General features: G+C 50.7%; 1 protein-coding gene across 1 annotated transcript in view; it reads right to left on the reverse strand.

Annotated features, from left to right (window-relative positions):
• LOC123520145 (mucin-19-like) overlaps nucleotides 1-13374 on the reverse strand; it is a 182134-nt gene that overhangs the window by 115437 nt on the left and 53323 nt on the right. The window contains exons 4-6 of the mRNA XM_045282089.1: nucleotides 12648-12825; nucleotides 9702-11876; nucleotides 8363-9432 (exon numbers count right to left, since the gene is read on the reverse strand). Of these exons, the coding sequence (XP_045138024.1) occupies nucleotides 8363-9432; nucleotides 9702-11876; nucleotides 12648-12825 (3423 nt within the window). The remainder of the gene's footprint in view (nucleotides 1-8362; nucleotides 9433-9701; nucleotides 11877-12647; nucleotides 12826-13374) is intronic.

Raw genomic sequence — 13374 nt, forward strand, 5'->3', positions numbered from 1 at the left:
GCCGATTACCAGGACTCGAACCCGGTCCTCTCGACACACGCGGTGTGTGTGTGTGTGTGTGTGTGTGTGTGTGTGTGTGTGTGTGTGTGTGTGTGTGTGTGTGTGTGTGTGTGTGTGTGTGTGTGTGTGTGTGTGTGTGTGTGTGTGTTATACTATTTTTCTGCTTGTATTTTGTTGTAGAATTTCTCTCTCTCTCTCTCTCTCTCTCTCTCTCTCTCTCTCTCTCTCTCTCTCTCTCTCTCTCTCTCTCTCTCTCTCTCTCTCTCTCTCTCTCTCTCTCTCTCTCTCTCTCTCTCTCTCTCTCTCTCTCTCTCTCTCTCTCTCTCTCTCTCTCTCTCTTCATTCTCCTGAACTCGTGTCCGTAATTTACACTTCCCTTCCTCTCCTTATTGTTCGTAATAATAACCAGTCTCTCTCTCTCTCTCTCTCTCTCTCTCTCTCTCTCTCTCTCTCTCTCTCTCTCTCTCTCTCTCACCACACGCAGAGTTCAATCCTCTCTCTTCCCTCTTATTCTTCCCTCTCGCTCCTTCACGCAAACTCTCCCTCTCCCATCCACCTCCACCTTACCTTCGCTCCCTTCTCCCTCTCCTGCAGCTCCCGGTAAAGTAATTCCTTCCCGCAACAGGTAAAGGTGAGGCGCGAGCTGTGCATTGCTACTATTACTATTCTTTCAGTAGGGAGTTGCGCTAATCTCCCCCTAATCGGATGAGATAAGAGGGGTTAATGGAGGGTCGCTGGCACGCACTGATACAAGAATGGGGAGAATGAGAGACAGCCAGACTCGTAAATGAACACACGGATGGAGTAAAGGTTTGAGTTCCGTGAAGGGGCATATATGTGACATAGAGTTGAGGTAGACTGTGTTGTAGTGAAAAAGGTCATATATATAGACAGACACACGGATTTTCAGTTAGAAAGGACAGTTTAACCTTTTTTCAATGAGATTATTCACAGCACTAATAGCAATGTATATAGTTTTTATAAGCGTTTTACAAGACGATTGAAAAAAAGAATGGATTTTACAATTTCTAGGGTGCACAATGTTTGGAGTTAGGTGTGGAGCAAGAAAAGGCGTCTCAGAAGGATTAGTGCTTAAGGAAGGATGTGCCAAGTAACAGTGAAAGGGTTAAATGAGGTAGTGAAAGGGTAAGTATTGGTGGTGTTGGTAGTGTTTGGCTGGGACATTGCAAACGGAACTCCTAGACCTTGGTAATAAAAGAAAATATCAATAAATAAAAGAAAGTAAACATAATTTTAAAAAAGGGAAAAAAAGGAGAGAAATGGTCCTTCATCTAAACACAGAAGAACACCAAGTCGAGGGAATAAATGCGTTGTTCTGGGAAATGACAAGAAAAAAAACTACTTCACTTCCTTTCCTCGCTTCTAAACTCTTCCTTACAAATGTACCACCTATCAACTCCTCCTCCTCCTCCTCCTCCTCCTCCTCCTCCTCCTCCTCCTACCGTTGTACCTCTCACTATTTTTTCTCCCCGCTACTTATTTCCTTCCCTCCCTTACTTCCCTCCATTCCTCTGCGCCCTCCCTCACATCCCTCCATATCTCCTCCTCCTCCTCCTCCTCCTCCTCCTCCTCCTCCCCCTCTTGTAACCCTCACAATTTTTCCCTTACCTACTTATCTACCTCCCTTACCTCCATACCTCCCTCCCTCTCACCTCCCTCACCTAACCTTCCTTCCATTCCATTACCTCTCTCTCTCTCCTCCATTCCCTTCCTCATCTACATCAATCTTTTCCTTAAATTCTTCACTGCCTTCCTCTCACACGCCATCCCTTCACCCCTCCTACCCCCTTCCACTCCCTCTCCCTTCCATTACCTCACCCACTCTCCCTCACTCTCCCTCGGGTCGTCGCCAGAAGGTAATGGCTGGTCTTTACGTGTCTACAACGAGGATACTAACACGACGATTACCTGAGAGAGAGAGAGAGAGAGAGAGAGAGAGAGAGAGAGAGAGAGAGAGAGAGAGAGAGAGAGAGAGAGAGAGAGAGAGAGAGAGAGAGAGAGAGAGAGAGAGAGAGAGAGAGAGAGAGAGAGATACAGTACCATTAGACATTAAATTCAGGCTATTACATTAATTATCACCCGCTAGATCATGTACTGTATGTAGTTTCAGTCACATTAACACGTCCATAAACTGTTTAGTAGTAGTAGTAGTAGTAGTAGTAGTAGTAGTAGTAGTAGTAGTAGTAGTAGTAGTAGTAGTAGTAGTAGTAGTAGTAGTAGTAGTAGTAGTAGTAGTAGTAGTAGTAGTAACAGCAGGTAATATTAGTCTTTTTTCGTGTTAGCACACACAAAAAGACCTTAATTTCTGGTAAGTATGTTAGGGAAGGAGAGAGAGAGAGAGAGAGAGAGAGAGAGAGAGAGAGAGAGAGAGAGAGAGAGAGAGAGAGAGAGAGAGAGAGAGAGAGAGAGAGAGAGAGAGAGAGAGAGAGAGAGAGAGAGAGAGAGAGAGAGAGAGAGAGAGAGAGAGAGGAAAAAAAAACTGATGTGGTAAGAGGAACACAAAAAAAAAAAGAGTAAAATGAAACAGACACACGAAAATGGAAGAGGAAAAATAAAAGACAGAGACACAAAATGAAAGCGACAAGGACAGTGGAATTGAAGAAAAGGGACAGAAGTGGAGATAAGACTGTACAGCACAATATCAACCCATTCAGTACCATGACGGGTTTTCATATTCATTCTGGTTACTATTTCAAGATTTTACACACCATCAAAAACTGATGTGGGGATTAAAATATTGACGACTCCTGCCATTAATCTTTTGATCTACACAGACCTTTCCTCATGTAAGTAAAATCGCCTAATCCTACACAAAACTCAAGGTAAAAATGCGTCTCAGTACTGAAGGAGTCAATACATGAAACAGAGGGTGTGAACAGTGCCTCCAGCCACGCCTTGCCTCTCTGTCAGTACTAGGAGGGTGGAGAAGAGCAGAGAGGTGGAATGAGAGCAGGAAGATGAAGAAGCAAGACAATAAAGGAGTAGGAAGATGGAAAGGAAGAAAGTAGATATAAGAGAAGCAGGTGGATGAAGAAAAAAAGAAGCAGGAAACTAGAAGAGAAAGAAAATGGTTGGAGGAAGAGCAGTAAATGAGGACTGGAAAGAAGGTGGATGGCTTAATAAGAAGCAGGAAGGAGGAGGAGGAGGAGGAGGAGGAGGAGGAGGAGGAGGAGGAGGAGGAGGAGGAGGAGGAGGAGGAGGAGGAGGGAGGGAAGGAGAAGGAGAAGAAGATGGAGAAGGAGAAGGAGAAGGAGAAGGAGAAGGAGAAGGAGAAGAAGAAGAAAAAAGGAGATGATGATGAAGATAGAAGATAAATCAAAAGCGCTAAAGGAGGAAACAACTAGATATAAGTGGAGAAATGGAAAAAGAGCAGAAGAGTGAAGAAGCAGAAAAAGTGAAGGAAAAAGCAGATGGATTGAGCAGATTGAGGAAAGTGAAGAGGAAAACAGACAAATAGAAAGAGAACTGGAATACATACGGAGAGGTGAACGAAGAAGAATAACAAGTGGAAGAGCAAGAATGTGGAGAGGGTAAGAAAGTGGAGAGGGAAGAATAACAAAGAAATCATGGAGGTGGAGAAGGTGAAGGTGGAGGTGGAGGTGGAGGTGAAGAGGGAGGTGGAGGAGGTGAAGGTGGAGGTGGAGGGAGAAGATGAGGGACGTGTAGAGGAAGCAGGTAAATGGGAAAGAACAACAAAAGGAGGTACAGTGAGAGAGAGAGAGAGAGAGAGAGAGAGAGAGAGAGAGAGAGAGAGAGAGAGAGAGAGAGAGAGAGAGAGAGAGAGAGAGAGAGAGAGAGAGAGAGAGAGAGAGAGAGAGAGAGAGGAGGTACAGTGGTGAGGGAGCTTGAGAAGAGAGAGAGAGAGGGAGAGGGAAAGTTGAAGGACGGGAGAAGCCAGGAAGATTTATATAAGGACGGGGAATTCATGAAGTACATTACTAACTTAATAAGGTGCTAACAAGATGGTCCAAGAAAGGTCACCGCTCCCTACCCTTCCCCCTGGCCCCCATTCACCTGCCTCCAGCCTCCAGACCCTCCCCTTCACACCACCACACCACCACACACCCAACCAACACTGTCTTTTTTCCTTTCCTCAAGAGACAAATTTCGACAGTGTGGTAACAGATGAAGCCATTAGTTATATCCTCTCTCTCTCTCTCTCTCTCTCTCTCTCTCTCTCTCTCTCTCTCTCTCTCTCATATACGTTACACTCACACCTATGTCACATCAGTTCTAAGACACACACAAAAGGTGATTCCAGAGCACAGCACGAGGACGGAGACAGGATGATAATGACACTCCCGCGATACAAAGCTCGCTGCACGTAAATGGAACCTCAACACTAAACATTGCTCGGTGTTTTTCTTATACTGTTTTATGTTATTCGTCGTTTAAGTCTGACATCTTCACTGGACATTTCTTTGTAAATTGTTTTTTTTCTCTCTCTCTCTCTCTCTCTCTCTCTCTCTCTCTCTCTCTCTCTCTCTCTCTCTCTCTCTCTCTCTCTCTCTCTCTCTTTTCCTAAGAGGAGTGAAAAAAAGATAGACAGCCAGCTAAAGAGAAAGTGGGTGGGAAGAGAAGGGGTGGAAGAAAGTACAAGAAAAGATAGACAGTAGGCTAACCACACTGCTGTCTCCAAACGTTATTTTACATTAAGGACTACATTCTGAAGTACTGCGCCCCATCTCCCCTACTTTCAAAAGGGCCTACTTAAAGCTACAAGAGTTTTTAATGGCGTTTACGGAGAAAATGTTGGAGTAACTACACCTGGCATTACTTACAGGAAAATCAATCTTAAGAACCCAGCCAATCACTTCTGTCGCTTTTCAAAATAGTCGACGTGAGAGGAAAAGCGTTTCACAACACAGGCCTAAACCTTGCCGCTCCACTGTCCTTCACCACCACACTGCCGCTCCACCCCTCCCTCTCTCAGTGGTCACCAGGGGCGGGGAGTCACGCCCCCTGCCATTAGTCACCGCCAAGTAACAGCGTGTCAGGACGTCAGCTCGCTCAAGGTGATAACAAGTTAGTTTCTGGAAGTCACTTGTCACGTCAACTCCTGCTCAGCGTTGACTTGAACACCAGCAGGAGGGAAGAACCGCTGCAAAGCTTAAATCTCCTCACTTTCAGGTTATTTATCGCCTTTCCCAGATTCTCTCTCATACTTTGGCGGAGAAAGAATCTGGAAAAGGAGATAAATAACTCAAAGAAATCCTGAAGTGTGCACAGATCTAATCTAAAAATTAGTCTCAAAACTGTTTCAAGGGAGGTTACAAGACACGTTCATTTTCTCCAGTAAGTGTTGCAGCGCCTTCACCTATACAGAGGAATGAAGACGTGGAGATCTGAGAAGAGGCAAGGCAAAGCGAGGCGAGACAAGGAGAGGCGAGGCGAGGCGAGGCGAGGCAAGACGAGGCGGAGAAAGCAAGGGAAGGCAAGGCAAGGCAAGGCAAGGCGAGGAGAGGAGAGGCGAGGCAAGGAGAAAGCAAGGGAAGGTAAGGGAAGGCAAGGCGAGGCGAGGCGAAGCGAGGCGAGGAGTGTTAGCAGGGCACAAATATGAACAAAGCATCAGTATTAGGTTCAAGTTTACGTTAGAGCGAGATGAGGTTTACGATCAACGACTACTTTTGTAACGTTCCCATGAAATATCTTGTGACGCTACTGTGAGAGAGAGAGAGAGAGAGAGAGAGAGAGAGAGAGAGAGAGAGAGAGAGAGAGAGAGAGAGAGAGAGAGAGAGAGAGAGAGAGAGGAGAGGAGAGGAGAGGAGAGGAGAGGAGAGGAGAGGAGAGGAGAGGAGAGGAGAGGAGAGGAGGAAAGGAAAGGAAAGGAAAGGAAAGGAAAGGAAAGGAAAGGAAAGGAAAGGAGAGGAGAGAGAGAGAGGAGAGGAGAGGAGGAGAGGAGAGAGAGAGGAGAGGAGAGAGAGAGAGAGAGAGAGAGAGAGAGAGAGAAAAGGAGAGAGAGTGTGTGTGTGTGTGTGTGTGTGTGTGTGTGTGTGTGTGTGTGTGTGTGTGTGTGTGTGTGTGTGTGTGTGTGTGTGTGTGTGTGTGTGTGTGTGTGTGTGTGTGTGTGTGTGTGTGTGTAGCCGGCGCTAAATAAACCAGGACCAGCACTGTGGAGGGCTTGAAGGACGCCACTCGTTATTTATCTGCAACCCCGAAGAGAGAGAGAGAGAGAGAGAGAGAGAGAGAGAGAGAGAGAGAGAGAGAGAGAGAGAGAGAGAGAGAGAGAGAGAGAGAGAGAGAGAGAGAGAGAGAGAGAGAGAGAGAGAGAGAGAGAGAGAGAGAGAGAGAGAACAATCTGCATGTGAGTGTATGAATGTATGAGTCAGAAGGCACCCAGACTGACCACCACCACATAGCACCTTTGTAACTATAGGAGTGTATGATAGTATGTGAGAGTGTATAAGAGTCTTATAAGATGTAGGTACACACTGACAACCACCACCACCACCACCACCACCAGAACTACCACTACCACTACCACTACCATTACCACCACCACCACCACCACCACTACCACTACCACTACCATTACCACCACCACCACCACCAACAACAACAACAACACTGCCCCGCTCTCAAATGCACGTCGCTTCAGACCTTACCACCGCAGCGTCATTCAGTCAGTCTCGGCAGCAACACACACCTCCGGCAGCCATGCAGAATATTCCCAGGGAGTGAGGGGCACGGCAGCTGCCTAATGTACAGCCCTCAGCCGATTGCTGCCAATGACCCCATGACCTCAGCACCACCACAGCGTGACGGGCTGCAGTCAGTTAAACCAGACGGAGCGTGGCGCCCAGCGGGCACCCTGGGGGTATTGGGGGCAGGCAGCCTCCTTCGGCGCCACACTCACTGCTCATCCTCACTCGCCGCGCCGCCACCACTTCGCCCACTCATCTCTCAGCGACATAATTTCGTGGCCAACTGTCGATCTGTTATAAATTACCTCAGGGATTTGATTAATTTAATTACTGTAATGGTGGGTGGAGGAAGGGTAAGAGGGGGTGAAGGTGGTGGTTGTGATGATTGCGGAGGTGGTGGTGCCTCCTGAACGCGTCTCCCCGTGACAGGCGCGGAGGGTTATCGTGATGACGCATTAAGTAATTTGTTCCTTTACTCCGCACAGGTTTTCATCCCGGAGCGCGGCAGACGGTGAGCTGCTCCCCGGCGGCGCCTGCAGGAGCGCCACACAACACTTGGTTTTTACCGAGATTAAATGTGTGTGTGTGTGTGTGTGTGTGTGTGTGTGTGTGTGTGTGTGTGTGTGTGTGTAATTCACCTCGGTCGTCTGCTGGTCACCCAGCCAGTCTTCCCCATTACGGAGCGAGCTCAGAGCTCATAGACCGATCTTCGGGTAGGACTGAGACCACACCACACAACACACCGGGAAAGCGAGGCCACAACCCCTCGAGTTACATCCCGTACCTATTTAGTGCTAGGTGAACAGGGGCCACACATTAAGAGGCTTGCCCATTTGTCTCGCCGCCCCGGGACTCGAACCCGGCCCTCTCGATTGTGAGTCGAGCGTGCTAACCACTACACTACGCGGTGTGTGTGTGTGTGTGTGTGTGTGTGTGTGTGTGTGTGTGTGTGTGTGTGTGTGTGTGTGTGTGTGTGTGTGTGTGTGTGTGTGTGTGTGTGTGTGTGTGTGTGTGTGTGTGTGTGTGTGTGTGTGTGTGTGTTGACCGGGTAGGCTTCAGGGTGGGGAGGTCGGTGAGGTGAAACAAATACTGGGTTGCACAGGTGTGGTGGTTCAGGTAATGCAGGGGAGTACAAAAAGCAGACTCACACCCGGCAGGGCGCCACGAGCCGGCCGTGACAGAGGGGTCATGTTGGCGATAAGTTATGGCAATACACCTGCTGACCGTCTTTCATGAGGCGACGTAAATCACCTCATGAAATTCGCCTCTAACACTAAGCCCTCAGTTCACCAGTGATGTCACCTCAAGGATACCACGCACCTCCCACGTAACAGGTTTTCTACGAAGCATTTCATTAATTACTAGTTTGACTCACCTACAATACTTGACACTGACTGAACAGCTTACACAACGCCTGCACTAATCACAAGGTTATAAGTGAACTCGATAAAACGTTACCTTCCCTACATGATTTCTCACTATTTGATTTGTGGATCATGAAGACAAGCTTCACCACAGCAACACGTTTTCTGCTGAGTTTTTATCCCCCCTCCCCATACCCCACCTCCCCAACGGTTGCGTTGACTGTTACAAGACACGACCTTCACACAATTAATGCAGGATGAATGTTGCAGGTGAGTGAGGATCAGATCCTCGCCCCTACAAGGCAATACAACAACAAGGCAGGTCACACTCACCGGTCGTAGATGAGCTGGACGGCGAGCTGGCCCGTCACCTGGCCAAACGTGTCCTCCAGCTCCCCCAGCGTGACGGATGTGTCCGAACTGACGGAGTCGCAGGACATAGCTCTTTTCAGCGTAGGTCCGTGCCCTGGCCCGCCTGCCATGCCTCCGTCAAAACTGCCTGACAGATCGGCGGAGTTTGGCCCTGAGCTGGAGTAGCCGGCGGAGCTGGGCGGCGTATCAGCGAAGGTGGCGAGGGAAGCGGCGGAGTTGGGCGGCGTGGAGGTGACCAGCCCGGCCGAGCTTGGAGGCGTGTCAAGAGACAATCTGCGGTTGATGCCGAGACCAGGTGACACCGGGGACAGCGAGGCGTCCATGGAGGCACGCCTGCTGGTGAAGGAGCCTCTGAGCCCCGCCGAGCTGGGGGGCGTGCCGCTCACCGTGGCCCGGGTGCTACTGAAGGCGCTGAAAGGTCCCGCTGAGCTCGGGGGCGTCTCTGTGGAGCCTTGAGAGAAGGACTTTGTCGCTGAGTGCGGAGGCGTGATGGGTAGGTTGGTGGAAGCGGGCGGCGTGCCTAGGTGGTCAAGAGGGCCATGCATGAGGTCCTCCTCGTCGGGCAGCTGACGTAGGCGGGCACTCAGGGACGCAATGTACTCACGCACCCGCCTCGTGCTCTCATCCTCTTCCTCCATGTCACCCAGCACACCTACGCCACTCTCACTCTGCTCGGAGGAAGAAACCTCCTCCTCTACTCTCCCCAGTCCCCCAGGCTGCCTCTCCCCTCCACCACTGTCCATACTCCCAAAAAATGTGTTCTTCCCGCTGTCCCTGCTGCCCTGCAGAGTTTGTTCCCTCCTGGAGGAGGTGTCCGTGGGCCACCAGTCCTGCGAGGTATCACGAGGGTGCTCCATGGTGGCCCCCAGCTGTTTCATTCGCGCCTCCACCTCCGCTAGGCGCGAGGAGATGTGCGGGGAATGGGGCGAGTAGGGGTTGGTGGCCGTGTTGGGGGGCGTGGCGGGGACCTCATAGCTCCTCCCCAATTCTGGACTGCCCACGGAGTCTCGTGAGGACAGATCCGTTGAAACCTGCAGTGGTGAGAGAAAAAGATTCTTTAGAGGCACAATGACACGGTCTGCCCGACATTACCACAGCAGTCACGCACACGTGTACCAAGGCACACCTCACCATGCAAATTCTTAAAAACATAAAAAGTTCCCAAACATGCAAATTTAGATCAGAATCCACTTATTGGAAGTATGAGTAACAGAACAAATAAGCGAATACCTGAAAACAGCAAAAATGGATGCCAGAGTATACTGGAATGCGTCATGGAGACAGGAGTGCTTAACATTACCTGAGGCGTGAGCGGCTCGCCAGTCCTCGGTAAGGCGGGGCGCGGCGCCGCGGTGCTCGCCCCGCTGCTCAACCTATCATAACTGAACACACCACTGGAAGCTCCACTCGCAAACACTTCGTTGGTCCCGGAGGGGCTTTCATAGTTTTGTAACACGTAACTCTTGGTCACGCCAGTGTCTGCTTTGCGGCTCGTAATGTCTTGTGATATGTTATCGGTGTCACTATTCACGCGGTCACTATTCTCCACGACCCCATTGGCCTGAGACGCGAGGCTCGTGTGTGGCTGCTGAGGCTGAGGCGAGCTGGAGTCTTGCGCCGCCTTCACTCCTCTCCCACCCTCCTTAGCCTCCCCCTCACCTGACCAGCGCTCTCCTTCCCGAGGCCCATTGAGGAGTGGTCTCGAGTCTCCCGCGCCCTGTCCCTCCTCGGGCTTGGTAGGGGAGTTGAGGTCCATTAGGTTCCCGGAGAAGGAATGAGACAGGGAAGAGTCGGCCGCGGCTGTATGAGGTGGCGGGGCTGGCGGCGCGGCGGCCGTGGTAGTGGAAGCGAAGGAGAGCGTGGAGTGTGAGAAAGGTGAGAGATCCGCAGAGCCTGACGAGAATGGAGCGCCGCTTGAATCATAGAAAGACGTGGTACTTGCCGCGGCGGTCACCACTGCAGTGTTCGCCGCGGCGGTGAACGTTACGGTGTTTGGCGGGGCGCTCGACGCTGCGGTAGTGGAGGAAGTTTGGAAAGACAAGGCGTTTAATGAAGCTGTGAAAGCTGCAGTGCTTGCAGGGGCACTGAACACTGCTGTACTTGAGGGAGCAAAGAAAGACGTGGTACTTGCTGGGGTTGTGAGCACTGTGGCATTTGCTGGGGCTGTGAAAGCCTCAATGCTTGCTGTGGATGTAAAACCTCTACTACTTGCTAGAGCTGTGAAGGCTGCAGTGCTCGCTGACGCTGTGAACGCTGCAGTGCTCGCTGGCGCTGTAAACGCTGCAGTACTCGCTGGCGCTGTGAACGCTGCAATACTCGCTGGCGCTGTGAACGCTGCAGTGCTTGCTGGCGCTGTGAACACTGCAGTGCTTGATGGTGCTGTGAACGCTGCAGTGCTTAATGGCGCTGTGTACGCTGTAGTTCTTGCTGGAGCTAAAGGAGCAATGCTTTCTGGCGCTGTGAACCCTGTAATGCTTGCTGGCGCTGTGAACTCTGCAGTGATTGATGGCACTGTGAACCCTGCAGTGCTTGATGGCGCTGTGAATCCTGCAGTACTTGCAGGCGCTGTGAACCCTGTGGTGCTTGCTGGCGCTGTGAACCCTGAGGTGCTTGCTGGCGCTGCGAACTCTGCAGTGTTTGATGGCGCTATGAACGCTGTAGTTCTTGGTGGAAGTAACGGTGCAGTGCTTGCTGACACTGTGACCCCTGCAGTGCCAGTGCTTGCTGGGGTTATGAAATCTGCTGTTCTTGTTGTGGCTGAGAAAGCTGTGGTGCTTGTTATGGCTGTGAAGGCTGCAGTCCTTGCTGGGTCTGTGTATGCTGCAGTCCTTGATGAGGGCGTGAACACTACAGTGCTTGCTGGTGCTGTAGAGACTGTAGCACTGGCAGGTGTTGTGGACGCTGCAGTGCTTGGCGGGGTTGTGAACGCTGCAGTGCTTGATGACGCATAGAAAGACGCAGTGGCTGCTGGGGACGTGGTGGCCGCAGTGCTTCCTGAGGCTGTGAAAGCTGCGGTACTTGGTGGGGGAGTAAACGCTGCAGTGCTAGCTGGTGCTGTGAACGCTGCAATGTTTGAGGAGGCATAGAAAGACGTGGTGGCTGCCGTGCCTGTCTGGGCTGTGCACACTGCAGTGCTTGGTGAGGCCATGAAAGGTGCGGTGCTTGAGGAGGCATAGAAAGGCGCGGCTGCTGTGGAGGTGATGGCCGCAGTGCTTGGTGGGGCTGTGGAGACCGCAGAGTAGGTGAAGGGCGGAGGCGCGCCTGCTGTGGTGGACCCGTACGAGGGCGGTGAGTGGTAGTCAGCGCCCTTCACCAGTGTCAGGTCCTCGGTAGCCTGGATAGGCCTCGCCGCCTCCACCACAGTGCTCTGGGCGAACGGCGCCTCCGAGGCCTCGTCAGGCGGCACCCAGGAGGACCGGAAAGGGTTGGTAGAGGGCCGCTTGGGGCTGCTCTGCTGCGACGCCGCAAGGAGTTCCTGAAGACACACAATACGTGTACCTTAATAATGGTAACTAAGTATACACATACATACACACACACCTACGCACACACATCCACAGCAACTCTGGAATAATTGGCCTGCACAGCGGAGCAACAGAGGTGAGGACTTGCAGGGGAGCGATCAGTGGCCAATAAAACTCAAGTCACCACCTGTCGCCTTCCTGAGGGCGCGGCGCTTCCATTAAAACTTTATTTTTTGCGAGAAAAGGAGATTGGCTGGAGGTTTAAAAATATGTATACTAAAAAACCACTTAATCGGCTCTCCGCAAAAAAAAAAAAGTATACTTCACTCCCTCCACTGCAATCCACCACCAAATTGCTCACACCACACCAAACACTGGCCTTCCTTCCACCACCACCACCACTACCACCATAATCATCACAGTCCCTGCTATAGATATTTCCTTTCTCTCTCTCTCTCTCTCTCTCTCTCTCTCTCTCTCTCTCTCTCTCTCTCTCTCTCTCTGCAGGCTCCATGCATTTTTATCGCACAGGACACCACAACCATCTTACACTCACCATCACCACCACCACAAAAATATTCCCTACTTTTACTTTTGCCACACATAAGCCTCGTTACGAAAACCAACCCCACCTCAGCACCACAACACTACCATACCTGCACCACAGCTCACTACCACCACACCAATAACATACTACACCACCACACCACACCACAACAACTCCACTCCTGCACCACCACATAACACCAGATCCACCACCACCACCACCACTACCACCGTACCTTGCTCGAGTCCCTCCTGGAAAGCCTGCCAGTCAGCGAGCGGTTGGAATCCCTTCGGTCCAGGACGGGCGCTGGTCTGGAAGGTTCTGGAGGGGTCTCTACACCCGCCCCGAAACCCCCCACACTGCTGGCCGGGGACGCTGACCCCTCCCCGCCGCTGTCTGACCACCCGGGGAGCCTGAAGGGTGCCGGGGAGAAAGAGGAGAAAGAGAAATGTTATCACTTGGAGGGAAAGAAAGAGCAAAGGTTGTAGGGACAGAAACAAAAGGCAAAGCAGTAAGGAATCACATGGAGTTTGTGTCATTGTTCTTTTTATTTCAAGAATCCAGCGGCCTCATGGAACTCATCAAAAGTGTCCACTGTAAGGAACTGCCACGAGTCATCAGGGACGGCCGCGTGTACACCAGGGACGGCCATTTCTATTGCAGCTTTCCTTGTTTTCTTACGTTCCTATGTTCTTACGTTTAGTTAGAATTTCGTTTATTTATTATTTTTCTATGTAAGAGTAATTTTGGACTACGGGCAATACAAAATATGAAAAAAAAAGCCCATTAAAAGTACACACAGTCCGAAAGTAGATAGAAAACTACATGAAGGAACGTGTTGAGACTTGAATACGAAACTTTGTATACCTAAATAAAAAAAAAAATGTGCGAAACTCGAGGCTTTCAAACCCAGGATCTTTACCGGAAACCCCGCGTATCTCACTGAAATGAGAAGCGCACCG

This window comes from Portunus trituberculatus, chromosome 46 (assembly GCF_017591435.1).
Source record: "Portunus trituberculatus isolate SZX2019 chromosome 46, ASM1759143v1, whole genome shotgun sequence".
Classification (NCBI taxonomy): domain Eukaryota; kingdom Metazoa; phylum Arthropoda; class Malacostraca; order Decapoda; family Portunidae; genus Portunus; species Portunus trituberculatus.